The sequence below is a fragment of the Salvelinus alpinus genome, chromosome 10, assembly GCF_045679555.1.
Source record: "Salvelinus alpinus chromosome 10, SLU_Salpinus.1, whole genome shotgun sequence".
NCBI lineage: Eukaryota > Metazoa > Chordata > Actinopteri > Salmoniformes > Salmonidae > Salvelinus > Salvelinus alpinus.
In genome coordinates, this window is record NC_092095.1 from 63671671 (window position 1) to 63696062 (window position 24392).

Sequence of the window (24392 nt, forward strand, 5' to 3'; positions counted from 1 at the left end):
AACACCAGTTCGAGCTTGGTTCTACCTGGAAAAAGATGATTCTGAGATAATTGTCTTTAAAGTTCCGAACCCTCATTGGTTTGAATGGTGTCAGAAATATATAGTATTATTTTGAACTTAACATGTCATTGTGGTATTTAGACTACTGAATAGGTAGAGACCATTGAGCCGAACAAGGCAATGTCAATAACTACATGTTGGAAAAAAATGCAGATACAACCGTATAGTCCCAAACTCTAGATGTTTTTAGACAACACACAGTAGGCTACATTAGTGTAGTCCAATTGGACTGGTCTCTGAGCCCAGTAGGTCGTCAGACCAAGAGTAGAGGGAAATGTTCTAGGAAGCATTTTACGTTTTCAGTCGTTCATACTATAACAACATAGTTTCCTCTTGTATGCTTAAGAGCAGGAACTTGAATTATTATCCGAAAAAATAGCCGTATCAAATGACCTAGGCTATATTTAATTTTCTTCAGAAGCTTTTCTGTCGTTTCGGAAGAGAGGAAGGCTTGTTCAATCCGTGCGCTAAAAGCATGTGATTCCACTCCTTGCCAAGAGCACCGGTAGTTAGACCATTAACCATAGTCACCGATAATGACTTATATAATAAGGCTACAGGCCCACGACAGCGACGTTTGTCTTTTTGTGGAAGTGTGATCATTTCGAACGGAAAAGCCTGTCAACTTGTCTTCTGGCCTCCTCCGGCATGGTTCTTCGCTGTCCATGGTGCTGAAAGTGTGCCCCTGAAAAGTCATCATGCTGACAAAAGTGGTAAAATAGGCGTATGGTATTTCAATGCAAGTTGAGAGAAAGAGAGACTGGTATTATGGCCTGAAGACTTAAAGGGTCTGTCCTTAGCCTAGTTGAAACAATAACAAAGCCACATCCTGCCTCTGCTTTGGTAAAAATCTGAGGGATGTGCCTGGGAATTGTAACCACTCTCAAATGCATAGACCAAGCTATCGATGCAAGGACTGATGATCCATTATATACAAGTTGTAGTTTTAAGCATGTTTTCAGGCTATAGGCTACAGTGTTTGTTTACATTTACAATGTTTACAAGCTTAATGTTTGGGTTATGTTGAGGTTTTACAGTTGAACTAAGTTTATGAGGCATTTACACTTTATGCTCAAAATTAGGTCCAAAATTAGATGTAGCAACTTCAGATTGACCCTTTAAGGTCTAGGCTAGCTCATCAAAGAAACTCTATCTCCCTCCCTCTTCCTCTCTCCCTCTGACAAATGACGCTCTATAAATGGTAAATTAGTGAGAGTTGATCACATGACCGGCCGGCCGAACCTGTCTTGTGCTCCGCACCAGTGTCGCATTGATTTTCAACTGCAGTTTATAATCCTCATGGCTAAAACACCCACATGGGAATTCATTTGTTTTGTTTCAATCTAACCGATTCTAACGACGTTTTTTCCCCTTCACCTGCTGAGTGAGATATTTGTGAGTAAGATATTTGTTTTACCTAATTTTAAACTTTCTTTAGAGAAAACATCAGTCTTATTTGAGAGGTAGCCTTTAACCTCGTTGAGGTCCCCAAATGAAGGTTGAGGGTTTAGCTGAAGGCAGGGCTGGGGGTACCCCCTGCCCTGGTCCTGCCAGCCAGTGCTGTATCTCGCGACTGCTAAGCGTGGTGGAGAGCGAGTTGCAAGCGGGGCGCGAGAAGGGGGACCCCACCGAGAAGCAGCTGAAGGTGACGCTCGAGGAAGCGGAACTGTGGCGGAAGTTTAAGGAAGTCACCAATGAGATGATAGTCACCAAGAGCGGCAGGTGAGCTCGAGCTAATTATAATTTTTTACCTTTAACTAGTCAGTTAAGAAAAAATATGATTTACAATGACGGCCTACACCAAACCCGGACGACGCTGAGCCAATTGTGCGCCGCCCTATGGGACTCCCAATCACGGCCGGTTGTGATACAGCCTGGATTCTGTAGTGAAGTACTGAAATGCAGTGCCTTAGACCGCTGCGCCACTAGGGAGCCCCAAATAGTGAGATAGACGAGCATTTTTGAATAGTCAAAGATATTTTATTGATCCTCAACCGCAAGAGGACATTTATTGAGGAGATTCGCAGACAAACATACAGACAATACCAAATGCAAGTTTCAAAAGTTTGGTCATTTGATCACCCATTATATTGTAATGAAACAGCAGGGAGCAGGTCTCGAACCCTCGACCTTCTAGCCCGAGGTCCGGCGCGCTATCGACTGTGCCGCAAAAGCATGCTCGAGCGGCAGAGTCGATTTCCGCGCTTATAAACCCAGGGTCGTTACACTACTCCCTCCTTTCAAAGAGCGCGTCCTCGCGCTAGCTTGCGACTCTACGTCTTACAGGAACGCGCTCACCGGCCAAGCACACGCACTGTCGTGGATGCAAGGTCCGATCACTTCCGACACCAATGTAATGAAACCGCAGGGAGCAGGTCTCGAACCCTCGACCTTCTAGCCCGAGGTCCGGCGCGCTATCGACTGTGCCGCAAAAGCATGCTCGAGCGGCAGAGTCGATTTCCGCGCTTATAAACCCAGGGTCGTTACAATATGTATCCACCCATTGCTAAATTCATTTTATGAACACATGCAGCAGAATTCAAACCTATACAAAAACCTATATTTCTCTGTCACACATATCACTCTAAAACTTCTAACACTTATGTTATATTAGAGGGCTTTGAATCAATTACCCAATTAAGAGACCATTCGATTTCAATTGATAATTCCATTTTCAATTACGCACTTCTTCCAAAACGCATATTGATCGAATCTTTTATTTCAGCCCTTTTTTCAACTTCAGGTTTCTATTCCTATATAATCATTACGATTTCATAAGAATTAGATCCAAGCGAAAACTATTAATTACATAGGCCTATCTGTAATTTAAGACCAAGTGCTATTGAATAATATTAGTTATTTAGGAATAGGCAGAGACATTTTTTCTTATACTTATTAGAGCTGAAAAGTGTAACAGCCTACATTTTAACAAAAGGGTAGCGTGATACATTTTAACAACCAGAAATATTGAGCTTATGTTAGTTGAGTTTGAGAAAGTTCAAGCCAAATATTGTAAGCCAGAAAATATTTTAAGACAAGGAGAGTCATAAAAGTGTGTTTTGAAAATATCTGTGACATATTCCTTTATCATAATCCCATATAGCCTAAGGCTTATGGCTTATGGCAGAGTTGCAGAGTTATTCAAATTGATTCTGTTTAATTGTATAGTCTCGTGTCTTTCATGTCATTAATTAATATTTGATATGTTTATAGTCTATTTGATTCGTCCACAAAACATTAGTTTGGAACACTCTGTTCCAAAAATCCGACTGCAAACCTCGACAAGCTGGTTGTTACTGGCTATATTTATCGCCACATTCTTAAATTAAGAAAACATGTTAGTTAAAAAAAAAATCTGCGTTCTATACTTAGTATTGCTCGTAGTGTATCGGACGGTTTAATAGATTTTTCTAGCGCGTGGCCACTTTTGTGCTGACCCTCTCATGCTCTGAGGGGCGGCGGCTTGACCAGTCCAGCGCGCGTTGTAGTGGCAGGTCAGCTCACCTGGTGGGTGTCTGTCCATTTACACGTTGGCCACTTCAGAACGTTTTTATTTGGGGAAAACAAAAATGTATTTAATAAAAGTAAAAAGAGTCTGAAAAAAAGTCCAAAAAAGTCTGAGTGAGTTTAGAGTTGTGTGTGTGTGTGTGTGTGTGTGTGTGTGTGTGTGTGTGTGTGTGTGTGTGTGTGTGTGTGTGTGTGTGTGTGTGTGTGTGTGTGTGTGTGTGTGTGTGTGTGTGTGTGTGTGTGTGTGTGTGTACGTGTATTAATTTGTGCGTTCCTACTGTGGTGTTCCAGGCGGATGTTTCCGGTGCTGAAAGTGAGTGTATCGGGTCTGGACCCCAACGCCATGTACTCTTTCCTGCTGGACTTCCAGCCAGCTGACAGCCACCGCTGGAAGTACGTTAACGGGGAGTGGGTTACAGCCGGTAAACCGGAGCCTGCCGGTAATGGTTGTGTGTACATCCATCCCGACTCACCCAACTTCGGAGCCCACTGGATGAAGGCACCTGTCTCCTTCAGTAAGGTCAAACTCACCAACAAGCTCAACGGAGGTGGACAGGTAGAGCATACACACACACACAGTCAGTCTATAGACTCTAGCTTTGTTCCTGGGGCAAAGCCAAAACTCACCAGTACATCCCCAGCTGCACTAGATACCTCACTAACTTCATGATGTTGCATTTGATTTATTTCATATTTCTTCAGGCAAATTCTAAAGTTCTACTAAAATAAAATATATAAATAGATATAATGTTCCTGTCCTTCCTCCTCTAGCAGTAGACCGCTAACCACTCTCCAATTTTCCTTTCTCAGGTGGTCTTCCTTGTATGCAGCGGGTGAATTAAAGGCCAACTAGGCTACATTTACACAGGCAGTCCAATTCTGATCCTTTTTTTTGTAATTGGTCTTTTGTCCAATCAGATCAGCTCTTTTGCCAATAATTGGGAAAAATTTCAGAATGTGGCTGCCTGTGTAAACGCAGCTCTATATCCCCAGTGAAGGGGCCCATCTGTCATGGATCTTTTCATAATCCTTGTCTTTCCTCTAATCTCTGTTTGTTACCCTGAAAAGCAAAACATCAAGTGTGCACTTATACAATTAGTGCCCTGCTTAGGGCCCCTCTCCTTGCCCACTTCACCCCGTGGCCCCTGTCTCCACGGGAACCAGATAAACAGCTCTTAATTGGCTCTCGGAGGTTTAATGCACTTCCTGCTGAGAGCTGCCCACTCCAGGAGGCCCTCCAGGGGCCACACACACATACGTGCATGCACACGCACACACTTACCGCTGTGATCGTCCAATTTTTTTTCATGGTATTTACATGAACCCATAACCCAAACAAACAAACACAGACACGGACACACACACGCATACACACATATGCGCGCGTGCACACACATGCGCGCGTGCACACACACACACACACACACACACACACACACACACACACACACACACACACACACACACACACACACACACACACACACACACACACACACACACACACACACACACACACACACACCTCTGACTGGCAGGTAATGTGTGTTGGCATTGGGTCCGGTAAAGAAGAGCCGAGGCATAATTAAATAATTGCAGTGGTTAGTTGTACATTATGGTAATTACCTGTTTTTTTTTTACTATGCAAAATTGATTTTCCATCAGTCCTTCAGATGTTTTATAGAGAGATGGAGGCAAAAACAGCATATTTAAAAAGCCCACACACACTCCAACTAGAGCAAGTACACACACATGCACACGCAAACAAAAACAACACACACACACAGACAGAGAGAGAGAGAGCGAGAGAGAGAGAGAGAGAGACACAGACAGAGAGAGAGACAGAGAGACAGACAGACAGAGAAAGGGAGAGAGAGCCCTGGGCAGCTGGCTGGTGTGAGAGGTGAAGCTAAGCTCCCAATTAGAATAAAAAACAGTTTGTTTTGTCCTCTCTCTGAGGGTAGTAATTGGTTAATTGGTGGAGTGAGGGATTGAGAGAGAGAGAGAAAACGAGAGACTAGATTTTATGCTAGAACGGACAGTACTGAAGTAATATTGTAAGGACTGTAGTCTATTTGTTCCTGCACACCTCTCCCTCAAACTGTCATAATGTAGGCCTGCCCAGGTTTATGAGTTGTACCTACTCTCTTTCTTTCTCTCCTCTCCATTCTCTTCTTTCATTGCCTCCTTCTCGCTCTATTCCTCTCCTCTCCTCTCCTCTCCTCTCCTCTCCTCTCCTCTCCTCTCCTCTCCTCTCCTCTCCTCTCCTCTCCTCTCCTCTCCTCTCCTCTCCTCTCCTCTCCTCTCCTCTCCTCTCTCCCTCCAGATCATGTTGAACTCTCTCCATAAGTATGAACCTCAGCTCCACATTGTGAGAGTGGGCGGAAGCCACCGAATGGTCACTAACGTCTCTTTCAGCGACACACAGTTCATCGCTGTCACTGCCTACCAGAATGAAGAGGTGACTGGTCTCACACACACACACACACACACACACACACACACACACACACACACACACACACACACACACACACACACACACACACACACACACACACACACACACACACACACACACACACAAAAACAAACATGCACACACACACACACACACACACACGCGTGCGCATTCACACACACGCGCGCATTCACACACACACACACACACACACACACACACACACACACACACACACACACACACACACACACACACACACACACACACACACACACACACACACACACACACACACTGTCTACTTGAAAGATTGAGTCACTACTGGTACGTAATATCAACTGTCATTGAATCAGCGTCATCATCCAGAGTTCACAATTAAACTTCTTGATTAAGCCAGAGCGCCTAAAAATGTGTGTATGTTACAGTCAGTAACATTGTTTATTTGCCTCTGAAGATCACCGCTCTGAAGATCAAATACAACCCGTTCGCTAAGGCTTTCCTGGATGCCAAAGAGAGGTAAGGCCTCATCTGTACCTGCTAGGGGACCCGTGTGGCTCAGTTGGTAGAGCATGGCGCTTGCAACGCCAGGGTTGTGGGTTCATTCCCCACGGGGGGACCAGGATGAATATGTATGAACTTTCCAATTTGTAAGTCGCTCTGGATAAGAGCGTCTGCTAAATGACTTAAATGTAAATGCTAGGGTCTCCTACCAGGATATCACTATGATATTACTGCATGTTAGCATTAGCTTGTCCCATTATGATATCACTGAGGGCTAGCGTTAGCTCCTGAAACGGGAAGCGATTAGCGGGTCGTTATTAGCTGTTTAAAGCCTAGTTCACCATCTCTATGTGAGGCTTGTTGAAGAGGCAGTGTGAAGTGTGTGAGAGAAACTGGAGCTTCTATTGCATGCATGCACGCACACACACACACACACACAACCTTAGCTGTTTACACATATTTGCTAACACAATTAGCATGGTTAGCACAGGTCTCACACTAGGCACTGTAACGCTGTATCTCTTGCTTCTTTGAATCGCACCAGTTCACAGAGTGAACTCATATAGGTTATCATTGAATTATTCTCTTTGCAGGAACCACCCGAACAGTCCATTGGAGTCCCCATTTGATAGCCATATGGGAATTCAACACTGTGAGTGGGCCTTTAGGACTAATTTGATTCAAATTGAATGATTTGAATCTACTAAATAACAGTAATACACTTTACAACCGTGTATGTTTCCTCTTCCCATAGGTGGCTGGTTTCTGTCTAACCCAGACTCGCTGTGTTCAGGTGGGGGTCCTAGCTTCCCCTATAGCGGGGGTCTGCCTCTCGCCCCCCCTCATGGGTACAAGCACTACCCCCCCAGGCCAGCTCCCTACCCCCCCTCCTACCTGCCGCACCGCACGCACACTTCTGGTGAGACACACCGCCATCTCTCCATCTCTCTCTTCCAAATCCTTTTTTAACTTTAGTTGAAAATTTAAGCTATCACACCAGCCTGACCGCTTCCCTTGTCCCTCTCGTTCTCCGCTCCTCTGTCTCGCTCTCCTCGTCACCCTCATCTCCAACTCTCCCTCCAGTCTCTCTGTCTGAGGGGCTACAGGTGTTGTCTGGGGGTCCTGATGGCTGGTCCAGTGTCTCCTCCCCCGGCCCCTCCTCCTCAGCCCTACCCGTGACCACACCCTCCTCATCCCCGTCCACCAATAGCAGCAGGTACGACACGAAAACATAGATATAGAATAAGTAGAATACGACATGATATAGCTCTTTAGAATCTACAGAGTTTTTGTTTATAAAGCAAGGTGTGTGTCCTCAGTCAGTACCCTTGTTTGTGGACGGTCGGGCGTACAGACGGGAGTCCTGCCTCTTCTCCATGTGCCCAGCTTCACGGACCAATCAACAGCGAGGGCCACCCACAGCCACCCAATCACGTCCGGCTGGGCGGGCCCGGTTGGCCACCTGTCTCCACCCATTCCTACTAACAAACTATGTGATTGGTCGATGCCCACATGGGCATGATCAGTACTGCCCTGGGACCCGGCCCTGAAAGCCCTTTAATTAACACATGTTAGATAATAGGCGTTCCTCTGCCCAGGCGTTGCCAGATGTTACATCTTCTGGAAAGGTATTTTAAGTATCAGCTAACCACATTTCATCTGATGCCCGACAGCACAGTTGATGACGTGGCACGGAACCACTGGTTGATGAATGCAACGTCTGAGCAGGGGAAGGCGACCAACGTGTGTGCGCATGTGATACATACAAATGTGTTAGTGTGTGTGCACCTCAAAAAACGAAGGCCTAGATTGAATCAGATCAAGGGTTAACCGGCAACAGCAGACACCTGCATAGCGGATGTTTTGGCGTTGCTGGAGGTGGAACTGCATCGGCGAGCAGCTGCTCGATCATTGTCACGAAGCCACACTGTCCCACTCGCGTTACAAGTTCAGAAGGAGAAAGGCTGTATAGAAATAATGACTCTCACATTGAAAACCATTCAACCAAATAGTTTCTATCATCATAATGGAGGTGTAGATCACATCTCATATTCCACTGTTCTGACTTACAAACAAGGCTGCATGGGATTTCTGTTCATGCCACTCCGTGCAGCCAACGGCAATGTCCGCTTCAGGTATAATGCCAGGAGCCGCTTGTGGATTTGACAGCTCCTAACGCAGTCCTACCTCTGGCACCGCCGAAACCACGGCTACGTGGATGTTGGATAAAGTGGATCTGATTGAATCGAGCCCTAAATGTCTCTGCCTGCTTTCAAATGACTTATCCTTCTATGTTTGTGGTTCAGCCCTGACAGACTAACTCTGTCCCCAGGCCCCGACTGACTAACTCTGTCCCCAGGCCCCGACAGACTAACTCTGTCCCCAGGCCCCGACTGACTAACTCTGTCCCCAGGCCCCGACTGACTAACTCTGTCCCCAGGCCCCGACTGACTAATTCTGTCCCCAGGCCCCGACTGACTAACTCTGTCCCCAGGCCCCGACTGACTAACTCTGTCCCCAGGCCCCGACTGACTAACTCTGTCCCCAGGCCCCGACAGACTAACTCTGTCCCCAGGCCCCGACTGACTAACTCTGTCCCCAGGCCCCGACTGACTAACTCTGTCCCCAGGCCCCGACTGACTAACTCTGTCCCCAGGCCCCGACTGACTAACTCTGTCCCCAGGCCCCGACTGACTAACTCTGTCCCCAGGCCCCGACTGACTAACTCTGTCCCCAGGCCCCGACTGACTAACTCTGTCCCCAGGCCCCGACTGACTAACTCTGTCCCCAGGCCCCGACTGACTAACTCTGTCCCCAGGCCCCGACTGACTAACTCTGTCCCCAGGCCCCGACTGACTAACTCTGTCCCCAGGCCCCGACTGACTAACTCTGGGCCCTGGTAATAAGATATGTCAAACTGCCAGCGTTAATATGCAGGAGTCAGAAGAAATAACTATGTGAAACTATGGTACAGAAAAATATGTATTATGTCTGTGCCTTCATTCTGTAAGCTTTATGATAATGTTTCTGTCTGATAAATGCTGTTCATTGTAAAACGCTGAAAATAAACATTGGCCAATCAAATCTTTCTGGTATGTGTGTAAAAACATAATGACTGCTGGCGTTGGGTAGGCACTAGGCACTCTGGGCACATTGTTAACACAAATTCAGCACTGGCATGTGAGTTGTTGGACAACAAATAAAAACTCCACTTATCAAAATGACTGAAAGTCTCTACAGTCAGGACACAATGGCATAATAGTAGAAAAGTACAAACTTTAATGCAGACTTCTGTACACAAAATTGCTTTACAATTCCTTAAGGAAGAGTTTCAGTCTAAGGGACCAGCCGCACAGAGACTGATGAAAAGACCACTGCAGTAACACACCTGATTCAACTAACCACGGTCCAGACGGAAACCCATGATTGGTTGAATTCCAGAGCAGGTTTGACGTCATAATGACATTATTACAACAGCCCTATGACAATGTTATAATAGCGTTACAATACTGTTGTGGAACAACGTTGTCAGCTTCCTCCTAAATACAGAGAGTTAAACTCTGCCTCCAGCGGGTGGTCTTTGTGGACGGAGTCTGATTCTGGACAGGTGATGTCACCATCTCCCAGCATCTTCCACCAAGGCAGGCGACCGGCCTGGAGCAAGGAATTGTGGGATTGCCGGGCGCGGGCGGCTACGGGGGCAGAGCGACTCCTGAACACGACACAGTCGGTTACTGTGGCGACACTGAGTGAGGGGGCATCTAAGAGAGAAAGATGGATGAAGGGAGAGAAAGAGGAAGAGCGAGAAAGAGAGATTGGTGTGCGCGCGTGTGATACCTACTCAGCAGTAGTTCCAGGTCGGTGTTGATCTGTGCCAGCAGGGCGTGTGTGTGAGTGTGTTCTCTCAGCTCTGCCTCTCTCCCCTGTAGATGCTGGAGCAGCAAGGCTTGGGTCTGAGCATGGAGCTCCCTACTGCCCTCTAGAGACACCACAGAGGACTACACACACAGAAAGAGATCGTTACACATAGAGATCCGTTACACAGACACACAGAGAGAGATCGTTAGAGACACAGAGAGAGATCCGTTACACATACAGAGAGAGATCCGTTACACAGACACACAGAGATCGTTACACACACACCCGTTACACAGACACACAGAGAGAGACCCGTTACACAGACACACAGAGAGAGACCCGTTACACAGAGAGAGACCCGTTACACAAACACACAGAGAGACCCGTTACACAAACACACAGAGAGAGACCCGTTACACAGACACAGAGAGATCCGTTACACACACACACACACACACCCGTTACACAGACACACAGAGAGATAGTTACACACCACACACACATTTGTTTTACTATCCTTGTGGGGACCAAATACCCCTAACCCTAATTGTAACTGTAACCCTAAAACAGCCTTTTTCCTTGTGGGGACAAGTGAAATGTCCCCACTTGTCCAAATATTCCTTGTTTTACTATCCTTGTGAGGACATCTGGTCCCTACAAGGACAGTAAAACCAAACACACAACTTGAAGTAATATTCAGAATCACCGGGTGCAGGGCAATATGTTCCTCCACCTCTCTCTTCAGCTCCGCCCTCCGACTGTCAGTCAAACCCCGAGGACCAATCCAAGGAGAGAGGGAAGGAGGGGCATTCTCAGCTCTCCGCCTCTTCAGAAAGCGAAGGACCTAACAGGGGAGGGACAAAAAAACTGTCAAGATGAATTCAGATGCTGCTGCATGCTACATTTGTTTGATCGCTGTGTTCAGATTCTGCTTACAACAGAGGTAGTCTATTGGAAGTGCATGTGAGTGTGTGTTAATACTGCTCTCTGCAGGACAACAGCAGCTCTGTGCTGTGTGTGTGTGTTTCTCCGTTGCTGGAAGTTTCGTCTCTCTCGGTGGCCTCGCCAAACCCTCTGGATCTGTATCGCAGCCTGCCTCTCCACCTCCCCGAGGTACTGCTGCACCTGACCTACACACACACACACACACACACACACACACACACACACACACACACACACACACACACACACACACACACACACACACACACACACACACACACACACACACACACACACACATACACATACACACACACACGAGGGCTGTAGATGGCAGGCCTAACTAAGCGAACAAACTGGCATCATTCCGCTCTGTCTCTGCTGTAACAGGTAGTGTGTGTGTACCTGGGGGCAGTAACTGTAGTAGCTGTAGTTGTTTCTGATGGAACTCTCTCCTGACTCGCTGTCTCTGCTGTAACAGGTAGTGTGTGTGTACCTGGGGGCAGTAACTGTAGTAGCTGTAGTTGTTTCTGATGGAACTCTCTCCTGACTCGCTGTCTCTGCTGTAACAGGTAGTGTGTGTGTACCTGGGGGCAGTAACTGTAGTAGCTGTAGTTGTTTCTGATGGAACTCTCTCCTGACTCTCTGTCTCTGCTGTAACAGGTAGTGTGTGTGTACCTGGGGGCAGTAACTGTAGTAGCTGTAGTTGTTTCTGATGGAACTCTCTCCTGACTCTCTGTCTTTGCTGTAACAGGTAGTGTGTGTGTACCTGGGGGCAGTAGCTGTAGTAGCTGTAGTTGTTTCTGATGGAACTCTCTCCTGACTCGCTGTCTCTGCTGTAACAGGTAGTGTGTGTGTACCTGGGGGCAGTAGCTGTAGTAGCTGTAGTTGTTTCTGATGGAACTCTCTCCTGACTCGCTGTCTCTGCTGTAACAGGTAGTGTGTGTGTACCTGGGGGCAGTAACTGTAGTAGCTGTAGTTGTTTCTGATGGAACTCTCTCCTGACTCTCTGTCTCTGCTGTAACAGGTAGTGTGTGTGTACCTGGGGGCAGTAACTGTAGTAGCTGTAGTTGTTTCTGATGGAACTCTCTCCTGACTCTGCTGTAACAGGTAGTGTGTGTGTACCTGGGGGCAGTAACTGTAGTAGCTGTAGTTGTTTCTGATGAAACTCTCTCCTGACTCTGCTGTAACAGGTAGTGTGTGTGTACCTGGGGGCAGTAACTGTAGTAGCTGTAGTTGTTTCTGATGGAACTCTCTCCTGGCTCTCTGTCTCCTGACACACAGCTGTAGTCTCAGCTCCTCCTCCCAGCACACAGCCTGAGCCTGCTGCGCTCTCCTCCGTCGCCGCTCCCTACACACACACACACACACACACACACACACACACACACACACACACACACAACTGTCTGGAATTATTATGATCTTATTTAACCTTTATTTTGACAGGAAATCATGCTGAGACCAACGTCTCTTTTACAGATGAGCCCTGGAATTACAAAAAATATACACATTAATACAAAACAGAGATACAAAACACGATCATAGATCGATGAAAAAATGGACACACACCTGAAGCTCCTCTGCAGTGATCTGACAGCTCTGGGGAGACTCTTCACTCTCCTCCTGGTCTGATAGGATCTCCACGCTGCCTGGATGACACACGCCGCTCTCACACACTCCTCTGGCCACGTCTGATAACACAGAGAGAGTGTAAGGCACGCACACACACGAACAACAACAAACACACTATATTTTACCTCTGTGTGATCAGCTGGTTTGGGGACTTCTCTGTGCAGCAGCTTTATCAGTTGGTCCACTTCCTCATCGAAGCCCCGCCCCCTCCATTCTCGACCAATCATGCCCTCCAACCCTGCAACACACAAACCATAAAAAACATCAAGATTGCTTTTGCAAGCATATAAAGTTAACCCAAGAAAAAATATATATATCGTAACCTGGAAATATGCAAACCCCACCCTCTGACCTTTGAACCTGTGGATGATAAGCTGCAGGGCGGATTCTTGTTGCCGGGCAACCAGGAGGAGCGTCCTAATTGCTGCCCCTCCCACAACAGGGTTGGATGTGTGAGCCATTCGGTACACAACGTCATCCAGAATCACAGACAAGGGGCCTTTTCCCAAACCTGCTAGTAACTCACTACAGAGAAAGAGCGGGTAATGAATTTAATTGATGTGTGTGTGTGTGCGTGTGCGTGTGTGTGGTGATATGCTACCTGTTAGCTGTCAGAAGCTGATGCCACAGTGACACACACACAGTTCCCACTCTCTCTTCCTCACTCATTAACATCCTCTCATAGTGGTCTGACTGCAGGACTAAGAGAGAGAAAAGAGGGGGTGCATCGTTAGTTAGGTAAGGGGTCTGTTTGGTATTGGACGTTAGATCTCACCTTGTGTGGCCAGGTGACCATGGGCTTTCAGAAGCCAACACACAGAGTCCATCACCTTCCTGAAGAAACGAAACATCTCAGGCTGCCCATTCCCCTACAGAGAGAGATATGATGTCAGTAGACATATTTTTGTTGAGGACATTCCAAACTTCAAAAAAACGTTACGTCACTTACCGCCAAAGCTCTGTTCATCAGCCGACTGGCCAATGACAGCAGGCTGTCTGTGACGGACGGGAGCAGCCGCCTATGGAAGGCCTCAGTGTCTCCGCCCAGGTCCACACCCACACAGCAGGAGCTAAAGGAGTTTGCATATGCACACAAAGAAATCAATGTCAAATCACTACTACAGATATATGACCCCCACCCTCATAGATCTGCTTGCATCAATTATTATTCCATCCCATCAGTTCTATCAGGGCCTTGAAGTAGTATCTGGGGTAGGTATTGTCCATTGGTAGTGTCTAAGGTTGTTTGTTTTAGTGCAGAGTAACAGTCAACACAGATTTTGTTATTCCTTTTTGTTGTGGTTCTGTGGATCAAGATTCTAAAATCGTACCTGAGAATTTCTGCCAACTGAGTGGCAGTTGCGTAGCCTCCTTCGACTTTGGCATAGTTCAGTTTGAGGGCGTCTCCTGCGCAGTATTGCAGTATGCCATGGCTGAACAAGGAGTTTTTGAACGCACCCAACTCTATATCATCTTGGACAGATATCCTATTCAGAATATCTTCAATGTCAGAAAATAAGGAAGGATTGTTAGTTGGGTATCAGGAATAACACACAAGTGCAAGCAAAGTAAAATAACACGTTTTTCAATGTAAAAAGGTTAGCTAACTAATTTACCTTGTAATTTTGAGAGAACTTGAGGAACCTTCTGCTCCGGCTTAATGTTTGTGCTCGCGACCAGTGCCCGTAGCCCGGCGTCTGTGTCCTTTCTAGCGAGACTCATCGCGAGTTTATTACAGTAATTTTTCGCTCCCAGATCTGAAGTATAAAACCATATACAAAATTGACGAGCTACATTATTCTTCGAATGAAACCAGACACGATCAAGTTGAAATCTATTTTCGTGCTCTCTTGTTGCCACAAGCACTGACGGGGAAGCTTCATTTGTTTCTACAGCAACACTCCCACGTCACTAATCTGCGACTACAGTTAGCAGGGCCCCATTCTCATTAATTCTTTACAATACATCTTTTTTTTTTTATTAACAACAAATCAATACAAAAAATACATGGCGAACACAAGTATTTATAAAGAATATACAAAGGACATTTGGGCTAGGGGCGGGGCGGGGCTAGGGGGTACAATATCACATTACACAAGAACCTTAAGGGACATACACACATTGATAATTCTAACAGCTTTTTTGTTGGTAGAGTATTTAATAGTCTTAAAATATAGTTCAATTTCTTTTTGCTGGGTAATAAAATGTGGTGTTTTGTTTGTAAATTTACATTTGGGAATATGAAATTTGGCCAAAAGAATAATTTAATTAATTACATAAAATTGTTTCAACTTATTTCTATCGTAAGTAAAGAATCCAAGCAGCACATCTCTCCATAATAGTGTAAAATCTTCATAAACTATAAATCTACTGATGTCTTGCCACAGATTCCTTACATGAATACAATGCCAAAAAAGACGCAACACTGTTTCTGGGTGGTCATTACAAAAGGTACAATTAGTTTTTGTTTTTACTTCTTCATATAGTGGTTGGCAGGATAGTATTTATGAATAATTTTAAAAGAAACGTCCTTCATTTTGTTAACAAGTAGGTATGTGTGTGGCAACATCCAAACTTTTTTCCAGCAGACATTATCAATAAAACCATTCCAATAAGGCATGACATAAGGTACAGATACAACATCCTGTTGAAACAAGGCTTGTAGAGCTCTATTGTTGTTGGATGGACTAAAAGAAAAAATAATCTTAGGATGCTTCCTTTTAAGGTTAGTCAGGTCCTGACACGTTCCTGAATAATAAAGCAACACTTGAGGGAACGGCATCTGAAACAATTGCAAATTCTTTAGGTGATAAGAATTCCTTATAACTGAGTAAAAGACCCTCTGCATTTACCAGTTGGCTCACCAATAGGATATTATTTCGGAACCAATATTCTAAAAACAAAGAAGCATTTTTATACAATATATCCCGATTATTCCATATATAATATCTGTGTGGAGAAAAATTATGCTTATAAATTAAGGACCATGACAAGAAAACCTGCAGATGAAAAGCAGAGTTTCACTGGAACTTTGTCAATATTATAATTGCAAAACAACATGAAGTTAAGGCTACCAAAAGTAGAGAAGACATGATGAGGAATACATTTCCACATAGAAGTGGGACTTCTTATGAATTGTTTTATCCAATTGATCTTAAATGTATTATTTAAGGATCCGCCCCTTTTGTTAAATTTTTGCCTGAAATGACATACTCCAATCTAACTGCCTGTAACTTAGGCCCTGAAGCAAGGATATGCGTTTTCTTGGTACCATTTGAAAGGAAACACATTGAAGTTTGTGGAAATGTGAAAGGGATGTAGGAGAATATAACACAATAGATCTGGTGAAAGATAATACAAAGAAAAAACCAAACATTCTTTTGTATTTTTTTTGTACCATTATCTTTGAAATGCAAGAGAAAGGCCATAAAGTATTATTCCAGACCAGGTGCAATATACATTGCAGCGTATGTGCATAAAAAAAAAGACTGATCCAATGAACCATTGCATTTCTGCCCAAATATGCCTAATTTGTTTAACTTTTTATGTTCAAAATTGTGCACTCTCCTCAAACAATAGCATGGTATTCTTTCACTGTAATAGCTACTGTAAATTGGACAGTGCAGTTAGATTAAGAAGAATTTAAGCTTTCTGCCAATATCAGATATGTCTATGTCCTGGGAAATTTTCTTGTTACTTACAACCTCATGCTAATCGCATTAGCCTACATTAGCTTAACCGTCCCGTGGAAGGGACACTGATCCCGAAGAAGTTTTAATTAATGTAGTAAAGTCCAGAAAATTCATGCCACCATACTCATAAGTCTTCATTACAACAGTTTTCCTAATGTAATGGGTACGGTTTCTCACAGAAAGTTGAAAAGCATCTGGTCTATCTTCTTGCTTATTTTACCGTCAAGATATAAAGATAGAGCGGCATATGTTAGTCTAGAGATACCTTCAGCCTTGGTTATTAGGACTCTTCCTTTTAAGGATAAGTCCCTCTGTAGCCATTGATTTAGCTTCTTCTGGGTTTTTTAACAAGAGGGTTAAAATTTAGTAAGCCTCCATACATCTGATCCTTAGTAATGGTTATGCCTAAATATGTAAGTTCTTCTTTCACTGGAATACCATAATATGAAGGTGTCACAATCTTTAACAGCCATGAGTTCACATTTATTAATGTTAAGGTATAGACCAGACGCTTTGGAAAAGGATTGTATCACATTGATCGATATGGGAATTTGGTTAGCGTCTTTCAGAAAAAGTGTAGTATCGTCAGCCAGCTGGCTTATAATCATTTCTTTACCAGCTATGGAAATACCTTGTACAGGACTATTATTTAAAGAATTTGTAAGAAGTTGGGTGATTCATAAAAATAGATACGGTGAGATCGGACAACCTTGCCTAATTCCTCTCTTTAACTCAAATCTAGGTGAGGTGCCATGTTTCAGTTTGATAGAGCTGTTACCATTCGTATAGTCTTAATAGCCTTACAGAAAATATCCCCAAAGCCACATTTCTCAAGGGAGCGGAAGAGGAACTGATGCTCAACTGTGTCAAATGCTTTATATAAATCTGAAAATAATATGAAGCTGTCCTCGGTTATTAGGTATGAGTAGTCAAGTATGTCTAATACTTGATATTGTTAGAAATATGTATGTTCCTCATAAAGCCACACTGTGGTTCATCAATTATTGCATCCAGGACTTCTTTCATTCTTTTTGCAAGTAGTAAGGCTAATATCTTATAGTCATTATTAAGAAGACAAATTGGACGCCAGTTATCAATGAGCAGCACTTATTTTTTAGGCTTTAGGTATCAGTGTTATTAACCCCTGACTCATTGTAGGAGGGAGAACATTGTTTTCAATACATCATATTTCCTTCTCCCTTAATTCAAATGATGGGTTGGTTGTTTAGCATCAAAAACTGACACGTGCTCACTATGGGGCAAAAGAGATAGGGTTGGCATAGATTGTTGATAACATGTCAACTATATTTCGTCTCCAATGTTTATTGAAAACATAAATGAAGTTGTACAATGAGCACTTGTCTCTCAAATACACCATTACAGTTGTTGGTTAGCTAGCTAGGGGATTTTAGCCATACTAGCATTGACGTGACATCAGTCAAAACATCTCAAAACAAGACATGATATAAAAACAAATACAACTAGCTGAAATGAGCCGCTTACGGTTCCCCACATGGCAGTTTCTTGTCATTGTTGCTAGCAATCTGGCCATCCAGAATCACAACACATGGCCTTCTCCCCCATTGAAGCGTGTGCTTCGTTTTAACCCGTCTTTAAAGTAAAGAAGAAATAGTAACGAATAAAGAATAAATATTTAATTTGCCATTTTATTCAAATAAAGTACAATTAAAAAGAAACCTAAAAAAATACATTGGTTATTTTATTACATTGGAATAGATTCAGACTACCTCGCTGTGTGTGTGTGTGTGTGCGTGCGTCTCTGTCTCATCGCTTGAGGTCCTGCTTTATAGTTCTCTGCAAGCTGGCAATGCTGGCGTCCAGAGCGGCCAGCCCGTTCCGGAACTCCTGTTCGTCACGCGTGTCAAAGGTTGAGCTTGACCCTGCACTCCAATCAGAAGCCAAGGATCTGACCTCACATAAGGAGAGGCCGGTGGAGTCAAGCGAAGAGTTCCGCCCCTTGCCCGGTGATGCCATATCCATGTCCAGACGGCGACGGTGACTCTGGGACAGGTCAGAGTGTCCAGCGCCATTAGAGCAGAGTCCGTTTGATTGGTGGAGATTAGAAAATAGGCTTTTTAATTGAGGGAAACTCTCGAGGGCAACACTAAGGCTCTGAAGACCATGTGGTCCTCCTCCTCTCTGTGACATCATCACAGGAAGCGGTGACCCCCCTCCTCTCTGTGACATAACAGGAAGCGGTGACCCCTCAACAGGAAGTGGTGAACTCACAGTCTCTCTCAGTGGGGCGAAGGCCAAAGGTGGGGTGGCTTTTCTTTCCAGAGCCACACACAGACTCACTTCCTGATCCGCAGACGCACACACACTCTGACCACCTGGTGTACACACACTGAAGTCCTGCTGGTGTGTGTAGTTGCACTCAGGGCCTTTACAGGGCAGGGAGACAGAACCACACCGCTTCTGCTCCAACGACCACAGGTATTGGCTGACTGGGTGGTCTGACGGACCCTGCTGGTTCTGGTATTGGTCCAGAGCTCGTTTAGTGAGAGGGAGGCGGGACGTAGGGATGTCAGTCACAGCAGGAGACTCAGCGACAGGGACCTGTAGAGCTCTGAGAGAGACAGAGAGAGAGAAGGGTAAAAAGAAAGAGCGGGAGGAAAAGACAGAGCGTGAGAAACCGACAGAGGACAGGTCGAGAGAGAAAAACTGTCAGTAAAAAATATAAACTCCAATCAATTATTAGAAAGTACACACACACACACCTGAGGTGCTCCTGTAGTGTGTGGATCTCTGTCTCCCTCTTCTGGGTGTTGAGGGCCAGTGCGGCATTCTCCTTCTGACACTCCTGCAGCCTGCGGTTACAGCCCTGCATCTCATCCAGAGCAGACTGCACGTCTACACACAGAGACACACAGAGACACACAGAGACACACAGAGACACACAGAGACACACTTATATAAAGAGATGATATCCATATTAGATAATACACACAGACACCTCAGAGATCCTTTAATCTCAGCGTAATATGTATCAGTTTAAGGCCCTGATCTTCATGTATTTTAGATAGAAAATAGAAAAGAAGCCGAGTACGTTCCCCCCTCATCTATTACCTTTACTGATACGACTGCACTCTGCCTCACTCTGCTGCAGCTGGCTCTGTGTGTCCACCAGGGCTTGCCGTAGCTCAGTGTTACCGTGCTGCAGCTCTTGCAGGCTTGTGTGAGCATCGTTGAGCTCCGACTGCAGAGCCGACACTAAGAGACAGAGGAGGTTAGACAGCCGACACTAAGAGACAGAGGAGGTTAGACAGCCGACACTGAGAGACCGAGGAGGTTAGACAGCCGACACTAAGAGACAGAGGAGGTTAGACAGCCGACACTAAGAGACAGAGGAGGTTAGACAGCCGACACTAAGAGACAGAGGAGGTTAGACAGCCGACACTAAGAGACAGAGGAGGTTAGACAGCCGACACTAAGAGACAGAGGAGGTTAGACAGCCGACACTAAGAGACAGAGGAGGTTAGACAGCCGACACTAAGAGACAGAGGAGGTTAGACAGCCGACACTAAGAGACAGAGGAGGTTAGACAGCCGACACTAAGAGACAGAGGAGGTTAGACAGCCGACACTAAGAGACAGAGGAGGTTAGACAGCCGACACTAAGAGACAGAGGAGGTTAGACAGCCGACACTAAGAGACAGAGGAGGTTAGACAGCCGACACTGAGAGACAGAGGAGGTTAGACAGCCGACACTAAGAGACAGAGGAGGTTAGACAGCCGACACTGAGAGACAGAGGAGGTTAGACAGCCGACACTAAGAGACAGAGGTTAGACAGCCGACACTAAGAGACAGAGGAGGTTAGACAGCCGACACTAAGAGACAGAGGAGGTTAGACAGCCGACACTAAGAGACAGAGGAGGTTAGACAGCCGACACTAAGAGACAGAGGTTAGACAGCCGACACTAAGAGACAGAGGAGGTTAGACAGCCGACACTAAGAGACAGAGGAGGTTAGACAGCCGACACTAAGAGACAGAGGAGGTTAGACAGCCGACACTAAGAGACAGAGGAGGTTAGACAGCCGACACTAAAAGACAGAGGAGGTTAGATACTCAGAGATACAGACACACAATAATAACCTCTCACTGATAGACAGTTGAAAGAGGGCCAGGCAGTTTATCTTACCGTCAGTGTCACAGTGGACATCTCTGGCCTCCCTCTCTGCTCGCTCTCTCTCCTGCAACTGTTGGTTCACTATCCTCAGACGCCTGAACACACACGTTAAAGTGATCAATCTTCTGTATGAAACTCACACACACACACACACACACACACACACACACACACACACACACACACACACACACACACACACACACACACACACACACACACACACACACACACACACACACACACACACACACACACACACACACACACACACACACACACACACACCTGGGTGATGGTGCTGACCTGCGTAGCAGTGCGTTCTCACTGCGTAGAGGTTGCAGGGCCAGAGCAATCTCAGCCTGGATGTTAGAGCTTCCCACCATGACAGGAAGTAGAGACACTGTCTGCTCCAGCTCACATACCAGACGCTCTGCTACACTGTCTACAGAGGAGGAGGGGGGAGGAGGGAGGAGGGAGGGAAGAGAGGGAAGAGAGAGGGAAAATGGTTTGAAGGAGAGAGAGTGAAAGAGAGAAAGAGTGAGAGAGAGTGGCGGAGATTGAATTTGATTAACATTTGATTAAATAGTCATTTTGACTGATTGATGACTTGACTGATTATTTTGACAGGCTGGTTGATTGATTGATTACCTTGGCTAGCGAGCAGAGCCTTCAACTCTCCAAGGAGGTACTGAACAGTCATCACCTGTCGAGCGGTTCCCTCTGGACTACAGCCCTTAGAGCCCAGCGACAGCGGCATGCGTGTGTAGGAGTGTGTGTGGTTGGAAGCCACACCTGGATGTGTGTGTTGTAAGTATGCCTGTACAGGCAATTGATCTTTGTGTGTGTGTGGGTGTGTGCATGCCAGCTGGGTGTGTGTTTGTATGTTAAAGCAGGTCTGGGCGCTGGTGTCTCTCACTGGACACTCCTCTTCCTCCTCTCCAGCGTTACCCTCCATGTGGCCGCAAGCCTCCCTGGCTAAGGTCCCTCCATCCTGGGTAGAAACCAGCTGGCCCCCCCTGCCCAGGGATGGAGCATCTGGGGCAGACTGGGGTTGAGTGTTGGCAAGGGGGTGAGGCTGGGGGTGAATTCCAGAGAAGAGTACTGGTGGTCCCTGATGAGAGGGAGAGCAGGAAGAAGAGATTGGATGTCCACTTTCTCCAGACACAGAGCTGTCAGAGGGCAGGGGGGCAGACAGGGCTCGCCTCTCCACAGAAGGAGCACCGAGGTGCAGGCTACAGGACCTGGAGCTCCCCTGGACAGCCGGACCTCCAACCCCAGAGACGAAGCCTCCTGGCTGGGCTGCGAGGAGAGAGAGCACTGGGCCTGTGAGAGGGGCTGTGGGTAGAGAGGTAGCTACAGCTCCAGGAGAAGCTAACGGAGCTGTGGAGGTAGAGCCCCCCAGGTGGACTGATGCCACCCCAATGATGGAGCCTCCAGGCTGGGCTAGAGGGACTGAGGGGCCTGGGGGGAGTGTGTTGTTAGAGGGGAGTCTTTGGGGACTCAGGGTGGGGGTGGATGTGGTCAGGCGACAGTTAAACCGAGCATCTGACGCCGGCTCTGACGTTCCGGCCAAACTCGGAATATTGTTCCTCATCCCAGGATACGACAGGGATGACAGGATCGTCTTCTGCACGGGAGCTGGAGCAGAGAGAGTTATCCATTGTTGCACACCACGCACTCACACCAACACATACGCACTCACACCAACACATACGCACACACAGAGACACACACAGGTCCCACCTGGCTTTTTAGCAGTCTGAGTGACAGGTCTCTTTGTCTGCTTCCTCCTCTCTGTGTCTACCCTCTCCTTTCCCAGAGTGCACAGCGGTCGGGATTTGGCGGCTCGAGTCTTCCCTGCTCCCCTGACGGAGATCGGCTTGGCCTCTATCACACAAACACTGGTCAATAACTTCAGCTAGACATGTAAATGTTCTGTGGAAACAGAGTAAATAGTTGACTGGTACCTGTCGTCTCTGCCTGGAGAATGACATTGAGCAGCGCAGCACACTGATCCAGACCCTTGTGAATGGTTGTCACCTTAGAGAGAGCATAGATGCAAACCAACTTACAATCACTGTTAGGGGATTATAACTCTTATTAATATAAGACACAAATAGGCTTGTTATAGGCTTGTTATTAACTTGTTATAGGCTTGTTATTAACTTGTTATAGGCTTGTTGTTAACTTGTTATAGGCTTGTTGTTAACTTGTTATAGGCTTGTTATTAACGTTGCTACTGACTGTTTATGGATGTGTTATTACCTGGTCCTCTGAGTCTGTGGAGTAGAGGGAATAAGCCGGCTCAGTAGAAGTTACTAGTGGACGCCCTGCTCCCCTACAGAACAGTGACAGTGAATGGATATAATGACACTCTGCAACAGGGATGTGACTTATCAGTCCTGTGTGTTCTCTTACCTTGGGGGACGGACAAACTCAACATACTTTAAATTGACAAAAACCAAATGGAAACTGTAGAAATGATAATGGACCTATATTCATACAGTTTCTTGACTGTGTCCAGTTCACTAATAGCAGGTTGATGTTTATTGTCATGACTCTTTCCCTGGAGATAGAACTGAGCATTTTCCGCTAGATGGGCCAGCTGCAAAGTCCAAATCTGCTACATTGTAAAAATTCATGAAACAAAAATTTGCTTTTTGGTCTTAATGGTTATGTGGGCATTAGGGTTAGTAGTGTGGTTACGTTTAGGTTAAAATCAGAATTTTATGCCACTCTACAGAGCTGCCTCCAGGGCAAGATTCATGACAACAAATGCCAATCTGCTCGCTAATAATAACCGAAATGAAAGCTAGACAGTCAAGGAGCCTTGAAAATTCCAAAAACGATGGACAGAGGACTGTATTTCAGAAAATTATGGCGGCGAGGAAATATTTCAGTGCGGTCCTCCAGACTTCGTTGAAGACCCTGGGGCTAAACGACTTACCTCTTCTTTGAGCCCTGGCCCCTCCCACCTCCAGTCAATCTTCCAGAGGATATCACCTGTCAGTCAAAAACAGGGGCTGAATCTGAATACGCTCTAAAATGGTGTTCTTTCCCTGGGAGGCTTGAGGAAAAAGCTAGACACCACCATATGATGCTTACTACAGTCATTATCAAGACAGATACGAGTTCGCAGGCACATTGTGAATAGCTGAGATGTCTTACCTTGTGTCTAGCAAGCCCTTGCTTTGGCATAGCTGGCTAGTCAACTGCTGTCCAAATCGAAGGAAGAAAAACGATGGTGGCTAACAAATTCTTTCCAAGAGTAGCCCTAATCAACTATCTGCAAACTGCACTAACTTTGAGTGCACAAAATGTCTGAAGCATTCTCTGACTATCTAGAGCGAAACTAGTTGATGTTGTCACGTTGAAGCTTTTGTTACAGTTATTATTAGCTTATTTTCTTTTTTTACTGGCGCTAGAATAAACAGGAACCGGCGGGTTTTGTTTGAAACGGAAAGTAACGTCGTGACCAATGAAAACATCGCTGCCAAGTATCCAATGTATGTTATTGGCGGATGTAAGCTGATGTCGTAATATCCAGTTTATGGATTGCATGAAGCAAATGTCACT

At 45.7% G+C, this 24392-nt stretch overlaps 3 protein-coding genes across 5 annotated transcripts; 1 reads left to right on the forward strand and 2 right to left on the reverse strand.

Annotated features, from left to right (window-relative positions):
* Positions 1-1306: 1306 nt before the first annotated feature.
* tbx19 (T-box transcription factor 19) lies at positions 1307-9616 on the forward strand. The gene is made up of 8 exons (XM_071330405.1): positions 1307-1782; positions 3859-4123; positions 5894-6028; positions 6486-6547; positions 7126-7184; positions 7287-7451; positions 7616-7748; positions 7852-9616. Exons 1-8 carry the CDS (start codon positions 1553-1555, stop codon positions 8015-8017), a joined length of 1215 nt encoding a protein of 404 aa, XP_071186506.1. The 5' UTR covers positions 1307-1552; the 3' UTR covers positions 8018-9616.
* A 175-nt stretch (positions 9617-9791) lies between these two features.
* iqcb1 (IQ motif containing B1) lies at positions 9792-14968 on the reverse strand. 2 transcript variants are annotated; one of them, XM_071330404.1, is made up of 13 exons: positions 14587-14968; positions 14302-14470; positions 13920-14040; positions 13746-13839; positions 13572-13671; positions 13323-13495; positions 13096-13208; positions 12908-13029; positions 12544-12686; positions 11372-11520; positions 11097-11234; positions 10374-10530; positions 9792-10293 (listed from the first exon to the last, which is right to left on the reverse strand). In XM_071330404.1, the coding sequence occupies exons 1-13, from the start codon at positions 14690-14692 to the stop codon at positions 10061-10063; spliced, it is 1818 nt and encodes a 605-aa protein (XP_071186505.1). In that variant the 5' UTR covers positions 14693-14968; the 3' UTR covers positions 9792-10060. The 2 variants fall into 2 exon arrangements, with proteins under 2 accessions (XP_071186505.1, XP_071186504.1); XM_071330403.1 differs by having other exon boundaries at positions 12908-13208; positions 14587-14881.
* A 2968-nt stretch (positions 14969-17936) lies between these two features.
* ccdc14 (coiled-coil domain containing 14) lies at positions 17937-24155 on the reverse strand. 2 transcript variants are annotated; one of them, XM_071330406.1, is made up of 11 exons: positions 23985-24155; positions 23764-23819; positions 23082-23154; positions 22784-22856; positions 22560-22703; positions 21465-22454; positions 21102-21258; positions 20826-20908; positions 19753-19896; positions 19404-19536; positions 17937-19252 (listed from the first exon to the last, which is right to left on the reverse strand). In XM_071330406.1, the coding sequence occupies exons 1-11, from the start codon at positions 24012-24014 to the stop codon at positions 18448-18450; spliced, it is 2688 nt and encodes an 895-aa protein (XP_071186507.1). In that variant the 5' UTR covers positions 24015-24155; the 3' UTR covers positions 17937-18447. The 2 variants fall into 2 exon arrangements, with proteins under 2 accessions (XP_071186507.1, XP_071186508.1); XM_071330407.1 differs by having other exon boundaries at positions 21120-21258; positions 23985-24148.
* Positions 24156-24392: the final 237 nt, after the last annotated feature.